A 9063-nucleotide genomic window follows, 5' to 3' on the forward strand; every position below is an offset into this window, starting at 1 on the left:
AACTTTTGTATGGGAAAAATGTTTTTTTTTGTTTTTTGTAACAACCAATCTTGTCTTCCTCCTTTCGGCTCTGTGTGGAGTTTGCATGTTCTCCCCAGGCCTGCATGGGTTTTCTCTGGGTACTCCGGTTTTCTCCCACATTCCAAAATATGTGCATGGTAGGCTAATTGGACACTCTAAATTCCCCCCAGGTGTGAATGGTTGTCTGTCTCCTCGTGCTCTGTGATCAACTGGCCCGAAGTCAATTGGGATAGGCTCCATCACCCCCCACGGCCCTAGTGAGGATAAAGCGGTTCAGAAAATTAATGAACGAATTAGGTCCCCAATGTCCTGTGCAATTTTATTGATGATAAAATGTGTTCATGCTAGAGAAATGTGCTCAAGAATATAAAATGACAACAACAGAAAAACAGGCTAAGAATCTCAATAGACATTTTATCTTTATGTTGAATTTGCAGAATCCATCAGGTATAGTACAGCAGCATATATTAACATTTTTAATCAATGGGGACGGTTTGGTTCCCATGAAGATGGTGACGTCTAGTGGCCAAAATGAAATAATAATTTGTCCATTAACTCAGAATGGTCGAGTGGAGCGCTACTGAACTTTCAAGATCTACTTTTCGAGGAGCCAACCTAACACGATATACATTTTTTACAGGCCCCTGACAGAGCTCAGCAGTAATGTATGCTCAATGGTTCTCACAATTTATTAACACATAAGCTACCAAATATCAAGAGAAAAGATGCACCCATATGTTTATTTAATTTCACAGCGTCCATGAGCATATGATTATTACCGTAATACATACTCACATGCTCATGTACGTTTTTACGGATGCGCACATCGCGATGTCGGGGTACAAATAAGACATCGCCCACGCCTAAAGAAAACAAAATTTTACTGTCATGCAATCTACCGATAGTTCCTTGGCGAACGATGTATGGAGAACCCTTAGTGAATCTTTTGTTCATTATTTCATCCATTAACGTACCAATTTCCTGATGTAGTAAAACAGTCACAGTCAACACTATGATTTACTGTAGAAATGCTATTGTTTTTTTCATAGTTTAATTCATATTGTTATTTAACTTTGATGTTTTGTATTTACTTTTATCTGATGTTTGTTTTGCTTCCAGTTTGTGTCTTCAAGGCTAGGAACCTTTGCCGTAAACGTTCCTTAATCTACGGACTATCTTTGTAAGCGCACAAACACAGCCTCTTCCTCATCGATTTCACATATTTACACTAGATGGCTAATGCGCGATGTGATCCAACTGCGACGGCCGTTATCACTGTTGGCCATTTGGTGTCAGTTAAATTCCATCAACATAACATTACGGGCAAATGTAAAATACTCATATTTTAATTGATTTTAAAATAGTTTGACATTTATTCGTGAGCCTCAGTAAATTAACTGCATCCATACATTTTTTCCAACATCCACCCAGGAACTTTTTTTTAAACTGTGCCAAGATTTAGACTATTTTAGTGGAGAAAATTATTCACTTCAGATATATAATAAAAAATATTCACTTCTGATATATAATAAAGGAAGAGCCAATCGCAAAAAAATAAAATCAGCTTTAAAATGGCCGCCGTTAATAACACCGCCGGCTCCAACCCTTCACATCTAGCGCCGTATATGTGATATCTATTCACTTCCTTCCCACGTGAAGTTTAGCGTATAGCCGCAAAGTGTGTGATCCGAGCACATGCTACTCAGTATTAATTGATCATTTAATCCGATTATATGGTTATTGCTAGTGAGATCATGGAGCCAGTTGAGGATGATGAGATGCTCAGCGAGGAATCAGAAGACGAAAACGGCGAAATGACAGATTCTCAAGTGAGTAGTAGGCTAGTACTTGTCTTCACATCGTCGGCTAACAGTTAGCAAACCATATACTTTTGCTTTAACATATTACTTGAACATATAACTATTTAAATTATAGAATACACCATCCGATACAATCCCTTCAAGCCAGGAAAATTTTCTTCCAATGTACAATGTTTGGCTTTCTAACGTATTTAAAAGCAACCTTTTGTCAAAACTAGTCTAGCAAAAACACCAACGATGTGATAATATTATGGGGTCTTTTGTGCTCAACTTTACATAATTCATAACGATTGATGCATATTGTCTTATTTTGTCTGTTTAGCTCCAGAAAGCTTTCGCAAAAGGCCTTTTGAAACCTGGAATGAACTTGGTGTTGGATAGACCTAAACATTTCGCCAATGATGTGGTAAGATTTTGTTGATTTGAACTAGTTCTCATCGCATTTTCTGAACCGCTTTATCCTTACTAGGGTCGCGGGGGGTGCTGGAGCCCATCCCAGCTGATTTTGGGCCAGTGGCGGGTGACAACCTGAATTTGTGGCCAGCCGATCGCAGGGCACAAGGAGACAAACAACCATTCACGCTCACACTCATACCTAGGGGCAATTTAGAGTGTCCAATCAGCCTACCATACATGTTTTTGGAATGTGGGAGGAAACCAGAGTACCCGCAGAAACCCCACACAGGCCCAGGGAGAACATGCAAACGCCACACAGGTGGACCGACCTGGATTTGAACCCAGGTCCCTCACTGCAAGGCCAACACGCTAATCACTCATCCGCCGGGCCGTCCTGAATTGAACTAGTTACACGATTAAATCACGTGACTCTTGTATACAGGCTGCAATGAAAGAATGTTTGGCTGACTTGAAGAAAGATCTTCCCTGGTTGGAAAGATTGGACTTAACCAACCCACCTGCTGAGGATGTCCTCGCTAAAATTGGAGGAAAACTGGAGAGTGAGAGCAACGGAGAAGTCAATGCAGATGATGATTTCCAGAGGGAAATGTACTTGTGAGTGTCGAAATTCATTTTTATGGAGCAGTTTTGGATAAGTAGTTACTTAAAGTGAGCAATATCGTGATCAAACATGTTTGTGTGTAAGCCTGGGCGATATGACAAAAAATATATAATATAATCCTGTATCGGGACATCCCTATTATCACCACAACAAAGTTTCACATATTGACTGTGTTAGTCCGCGACTGTTTTTTTAATGGCAGTGGCTCCTTAGCCGGTAACCGGTCAAATAGTCCCAGAGGCTATTTAGCCGGTAACCTATTATTTAACATTGAGTGAATAGGGGATTTTCTAAACCATTCAACCAATCTTATTGAAATTTGATGTGTTATTGCCAATTGATAGATTTTAACATTAGGTGAATAGGGATTTAATGACTATTATTTAGGCAGTGGCTCCATAGCCGTAGTTTCTTACTATTTACCCCACACATAATTCTTACCGGCTAAACAGCCATATGGGGCCATATAGGCTATTGGACCGGTTACCGTCTAAATAGCCCCTGGGACTATTTGACCGGTTAGCGGCTAAGGAGCCACTGCCTTTTTTAATACATTGAATTTATTTATTCATACATCAGCATTTGTTTTTGCGGGAATATGATGTCACATTAGTCCCTCTCAATGAGGACTGATCTAAAATTCTCAGTTAATGCTCAACTCTTTGAGAGGTCATCAAGCTTGGCTCTAAAATGTTTGATGTTGAATGCTCCCATAGCTACCGGCAGGCACAAGCAACAGTTCTTGAGGCATTGCCTGTCTTGAAGAAAAACTGCATTTCTACCAAGAGGCCCAATGACTATTTTGCTGAGATGGCCAAGTCTGACCAACAAATGCAAAAAGTGAGTTTCCCCACTCTAAAACTCATTTTATCAGGGTGGGGATTTCACATGGATTGGATTATAAAAGTTGCCTATTTTTCAGTATACAAATGGATATGGTGGAAGTTCAAAACTATACAGCCTTTTATACAGACTTGATCAGTCACAAATGTGGATTTTTTTTAACTACTTGATTATTTTTATTGTATTATTTATTTGTAATCCTTTTTTACTTTTTACGAGCAGCTTCTGCTGTACTGCAGCATTATGACATTAAGATTTAATATAGGGTAGATCAAACTTTTTGCACTTAACAGGTTCTGATATATCAAATGGGTTGTCATTTGCACATGTTCTGTACTTTCCTTTTATGGGCAAAACTACAATTTGTGAATTTCCAATTGTTGAATTCTAATGTTTAGAAGTCTGACATTTGTAAGATAATCTCCATTATTGTAGTCTTAGCTTTTAGGATTTTTTTCTACTGCCTTGGTTGCTTCACCCACAATGATTTTTGAAACTTTCTAAGATTCACTGTAAAATGCATCTCTTTTTCCACGCACATCTTTTCTTGTCTGTTCCACCATGCAGATTAGGAAGAAGTTGCTTTCTAAGCAGGCGATAATGGAAAGGTCAGAGAAGGCAAAGAAGTTACGTGAACAAAGGAAATTTGGCAAAAAGGTTACTCTTCTTTCTTCTCTCATTTGAAATGGACACAATTGCTTTTTTTTAGTTCATTTGTAGACTAATCAGTAATGATTGTGTTATGGCAAATTAGGTGCAAGTAGAAGTGATCCAGAAGCGACAGAAGGAGAAGAAGGCAATGATGAATGCCGTCAAGAAGTACCAAAAAGGTTGGTTAGGGGAAAACATTTTTTTTCTTCCCGCAATTGTTTAACACCTTTCATTTGATTAAATTGCCAGACAGGCTTGTAACATGATCGTCTTTCTAATGTTCTGTCGTGCATGACAAGCAACTGCTCTGATTTTCCCACTTTCAGGAATGACTGACAAGTTGGACTTCTTGGAGGGCGATCAAAAGGAACGGAATACGCCCGCTAAAGGTGCCTCTCAGAAATCAAAGAACAACAAGGGGTAAGGTTTTCATTTTCGCCAACTTTGCATCAACTGTTAGCTCTATTAGTCCCCCAAACAGTAATTTCTCATTGCACCTTTTTTAGCCCTAATGCCAGGAGAAAATATAAGGATCAGAAGTTTGGGTTTGGCGGAAAGAAGAGTGGAAGGAAATGGAACACTAAAGAAAGCCACAATGATGTCTCCAGTTTCCGTTCTAGCATGGCTAACGCTAAGGGTCCAAAAGGAAAGAAAGGAAAAGGAGGAAAACAAAACGTAAGTATGGTTATACATAACGGAATATATTCTTTCATTTTCTGAACCGCCCTCAAGGCTCATGGGGGGTGCTGGAGCCTACCCCAGCTAACTACGGGCACCAGGCGGGGGGGACCCTGAATCGATGGCCAGCCAGTCCATAAAGGAATATGAACCGTATTTCCCGCACTAAAAGGGGCACCATAAAGGCTTACATTTTCTCAAAAGATGACCATGCGCCTTATTTATGGATCAATATTGTCTAATCGTGGTATGACATTCCCTTTTGCCCAGCTCCATCTAGTGGATGCATAATGTAACCCAGCAACCATGACTTTAGTGCGCCTATTTAGATGCAAACCGTTTTAAAATATGTTCTCTATTGAAGGGGCGCCCTATCGTGCGGAAAATACGCTACTATTCGTATGAGTTTTAAGAGATACCGAGTTTGTAATATTTCTTGACACTTTCTTCTAGAAACGTCCAGGGAAGTCTGTGCGCAGGAAAATGAAGAGTCGGTCATAAAACACCGAGGCTTTTCAAAAGGATTTGAACTTTGTTCCAGGCTGGATTTCACCACAGCTGATGTCCATTGAGGAACTTCTTTGAGACATTCTGTTCAAACCTCCCTCTCTCAAAGTGTTTGATTGAGGGTGCATATAGCAGACTTGTGCTAAGTGGAGGGATGAAGACTTTACTGTTGTGGCCATTTGTAAATCCATGCTAACAAGCGTGTTGATATTCCACAGGCTTTGGCAAACTTAAGCTTAGTAAATGTCACCCAGATTTTAAATGTTGCCTATTTTATGTGATTTAATTTCATTGTCCTCATTGCTCTCACAGCTTCATTTTTGAGTGATTCTTGGGGGACTTATTTCCATTTTGCTTTACTTTGATCCTTTTGGCTTGTGTAAACACGTGATTTTAAATTTTATTTTAAAAAATGAGCCTCGGTTACTTCATTTATTTCATTGATATGATTGCTATAGTGTGCACGCAATCATAAAATTGTAAATGCATCACAATTTACTTGCTTTAAGTAGATTGTTTAGGAAGAGTAGCATCTCTTGGTCTTTCATGGATGAGCAAAAAGGCCATTTAATTCTGATTTGAGGAAATGCAGTTATGATTTACGATATAAATTGGAAATTCAATGACATTGGTTCATTTTTATTTCGGTTACATTTTGTACTTGACAAGTTGAGATCATGGTAAAGTATATGTATGTAGATTTAAAACTTTGAAAACTTTACAGTCTTTATCCATCTTTAGTTCTAACATGACAGATTTACACGATTGCTTTTTCAACATGAGTGACAAATAATATGAAAGCACAGTCTGCATATTTATAAAATGTCTAACTTCAACAGGCCATTAACTATCCAGAGACACTCAAACTGCTACCTACCTGCTTTATAAAATAGCTTTAATTTAAGCTATCCTTTACAATGCTAATAGCAAAAGTAAAAATGATGCAATGTTTTATTGCATCAACCAGTGGTGTGCCGTCAGGGCCTTTAAGGCCTTCTCTGCTGGCCTACGAAACATCTGAATCACAAACTGATGTTAATTATGTTTTGCCCATAAATACTTATTAAATAATTCCAAATAGTCTGTTAGCTTCCTTTCATTGCTATCCCCCTGGTTGCACTGCTTCCAGATGTGTGTTTTCAAATTGAAGCATTTAACCAATCACATTTCAGCCATAATTTGTTGCCAGGGTCAGAAATCTGCCTCAAGGCCTTCACAATCAGTTCTGCAGGCTCTGCTGCATTAAACAAGCGTCGATAAGACTGTGGCTTTAACCCAGGGGTGTTAACCGGTCCTCAAAGGGCCGCAGTGGGTGCAGGTTTTCATTCCAACTCAACAATAGGATACCTTTTGCAAGTGTAATCAGTTAATTAAAGTCAGGTGCTACTTATTTTAGAAGACACCTGATTGGTTAAAATGTCGGCACTGGATCGGTTGAAACAAAGACCAGGACCCACTGTGACCCTCGGCGGAATCGGTTTGACACGTGCTTTAACCAATCAGAATTCGATTTGGTGACACCAAGGCCTTCTTGCAGCCGTAGGGATACATCATTGCCTTCTCGCAGGCGTAGATACGTCATCGCTGTCACCAACTGTGATTGGCGAGTGATGGAGTGGACTAGCCAGAGCTACCAAAGTGTATCTGGAGCGAGCTGCACAAGCAAATATATTGTTGTGTTGATTTAATAGCAAGCATTTTCAGCACTAAATCGAATAAAAATGTTTGCCAGAAATACGACAGGATAGGCTCGACTTTCAGCATTAGCTTCGATGGCGATAGAAAAGAAGGAGGATGGATATTGTGTTTAGGTAAAAATGATTTTTGGTGAATAAAATATGGCTATATTCCTAAATAATATTTCAATTGTATGAGGGTATTATTGATGATTTTTTCGTGTCGCAAGCTGTAGCTGCAGTAGAGGTTTTATAGCCATAAAATAGTTTTTGAGGACTGGATTGATTCCGACAGCTGAAGGCATTGCCAGAAAATTCACGGACCGCCGCTGGCATTAACTTCAGATTTTTGGGGGGAGTCTTACAGTTTGGATTTGGCAATAATTGCGTTTTCTTTCCATTTTTTAACATTTTAACATAACACTTGTTAATGGCCATTTTTAAGAAAACACATTTATCTTGGTGTCATTTTGAAAATCACAACAACCTGGATTTTGAACAGGACTGGGTATACACTTTCTATCAATGTCATTTTGATGGTTACTTTAGTTGGTTTATTTTGAAGTGCGTAGTATCGACTCTTGATGCTTGGTAATATCCGTGCTGTGCCTGAAGAAATTCAATCTATTGTCATTGCGATTTGTATTAATCTGGAGAGAGAGAAAAACATGAGTTTAAGTATGGAAATCCAAGAGATCCCTATATAGACAATAAGTCTTTGAATATTCTCACCAGAGATGTAGACACCCATCCAATCTCCTGACTTTCAGTCAATGGTGTTGGGTATTTCTTAATTGGCTCCTGGCGAGCTTTGTGGAAAGCTTCAATGAAATCAGCTTGCAGGTGAAGAAGCAAGTGCATGGTTAGCAACATATTTTGTAACACTGCCCCCCATTTGCCAACAGTTTTGGCCTATACGTGCATACTTCCTTAAGCAGGTATACATGCACATCTCTAGCAGAGGCTCCGCGCTGATGTGATCATTAATATTTCCACAGAGCCATATTTAGACACTACGTAATCCATTAAATTATTTAAACACTGCTTTTCCTTTGGGTGATAAAGAGTGGCCAACAACACCTTATCAACACAGATTATGACATGCTTTTCTGAGGAATATGGGATGTAGATGACAGCTGGTTTCGGGTCATTTCTAAAATAAAGATGAAGGGTGTTATACTCACAATTTTCAGGAATCACTTCTTGTGGTTTTCTGCACATGGGTTTGTCTGGTAAAATATGTACTTGGAAAGAAATAGGAGAAAGCAGAGAACTTTCTGATGCAACCAAACCATTTCACAATTACCTGGATAAATATTTAATCCTTATACTCCGGCATTTTTGTAAAAAAAAAATATACTCACACTTTCGATGTGGATTGATGCTAAATTCCGTGTGAAGTCTTTGTTGTCTTTGCTCTTTACGGATCATCTCAATCTGAATTGCATTCTGATGGACTAAATCTTTTGCTTTTGTTGCCATTTTCTTAAAACCAAGCACTCAACAGATAAAGTGGTGGACTTGAAATTGGTGGACCTGTTTTTGTCCTATGCACGCTCCATTGCCTAGCAACAGAAAACTCACTCCCATGCTGCAAGAACAAAATTAGGCCACAGGGTGAGGCTGCACACTAAGCTTTGAACATTGTGTGTGACTGGGTTTATACAGTAAAAGCTGTTTCCATTGTACTTGTGCATTACTACTCTACCTTAATATTACAGTAATCCCTGGAATATCACGGTTGATATAAACCAGAGATGGTCGTGATAATCGAAAATTCGCGAAGTAGGGTCACCCCTATTATAACTTTTTTTCTCCGCAGTGCTGAGTCCTAGTAGCAAGAGTGGCT

At 39.1% G+C, this 9063-nt stretch overlaps 2 protein-coding genes across 3 annotated transcripts; one reads left to right on the forward strand and one right to left on the reverse strand.

Annotated features, from left to right (window-relative positions):
* Window positions 1-1140: 1140 nt before the first annotated feature.
* Window positions 1141-6621, forward strand: ebna1bp2 (EBNA1 binding protein 2). 2 transcript variants are annotated; one of them, XM_077607852.1, is made up of 10 exons: window positions 1141-1201; window positions 1769-1850; window positions 2164-2247; window positions 2680-2852; window positions 3576-3699; window positions 4270-4359; window positions 4457-4532; window positions 4680-4773; window positions 4860-5028; window positions 5485-6621. In XM_077607852.1, the coding sequence occupies exons 2-10, from the start codon at window positions 1776-1778 to the stop codon at window positions 5530-5532; spliced, it is 933 nt and encodes a 310-aa protein (XP_077463978.1). In that variant the 5' UTR covers window positions 1141-1201; window positions 1769-1775; the 3' UTR covers window positions 5533-6621. The 2 variants fall into 2 exon arrangements, with proteins under 2 accessions (XP_077463978.1, XP_077463977.1); XM_077607851.1 differs by lacking the exon at window positions 1141-1201 and having other exon boundaries at window positions 1284-1850.
* cfap144 (cilia and flagella associated protein 144) lies at window positions 6192-8765 on the reverse strand. The gene is made up of 4 exons (XM_077607853.1): window positions 8579-8765; window positions 8399-8458; window positions 7947-8050; window positions 6192-7864 (listed from the first exon to the last, which is right to left on the reverse strand). Exons 1-4 carry the CDS (start codon window positions 8694-8696, stop codon window positions 7769-7771), a joined length of 378 nt encoding a protein of 125 aa, XP_077463979.1. The 5' UTR covers window positions 8697-8765; the 3' UTR covers window positions 6192-7768.
* Between the last annotated feature and the right edge of the window lie 298 nt (window positions 8766-9063).

The sequence above is a fragment of the Stigmatopora argus genome, chromosome 8, assembly GCF_051989625.1.
Source record: "Stigmatopora argus isolate UIUO_Sarg chromosome 8, RoL_Sarg_1.0, whole genome shotgun sequence".
Lineage (NCBI taxonomy): Eukaryota > Metazoa > Chordata > Actinopteri > Syngnathiformes > Syngnathidae > Stigmatopora > Stigmatopora argus.

What these genes read in the sequence shown, in the direction of transcription:
- ebna1bp2 (XM_077607851.1), top strand. Translation starts at nt 1,755, where the DNA reads ATGGTTATTGCTAGTGAGATCATGGAGCCAGTTGAGGATGATGAGATG. An exon ending in GCGAAATGACAGATTCTCAA is followed by an intron (nt 1,851 to 2,163) that starts GTGAGTAGTAGG and finishes TTGTCTGTTTAG; the next exon opens with CTCCAGAAAGCTTTCGCAAA. An exon ending in GAAAAGGAGGAAAACAAAAC is followed by an intron (nt 5,029 to 5,484) that starts GTAAGTATGGTT and finishes ACTTTCTTCTAG; the next exon opens with AAACGTCCAGGGAAGTCTGT.
- cfap144 (XM_077607853.1), bottom strand. Translation starts at nt 8,696, where the DNA reads ATGGCAACAAAAGCAAAAGATTTAGTCCATCAGAATGCAATTCAGATT. An exon ending in AGAAGTGATTCCTGAAAATT is followed by an intron (nt 8,051 to 8,398) that starts GTGAGTATAACA and finishes TTCACCTGCAAG; the next exon opens with CTGATTTCATTGAAGCTTTC. An exon ending in GATGGGTGTCTACATCTCTG is followed by an intron (nt 7,865 to 7,946) that starts GTGAGAATATTC and finishes CTCTCTCTCCAG; the next exon opens with ATTAATACAAATCGCAATGA.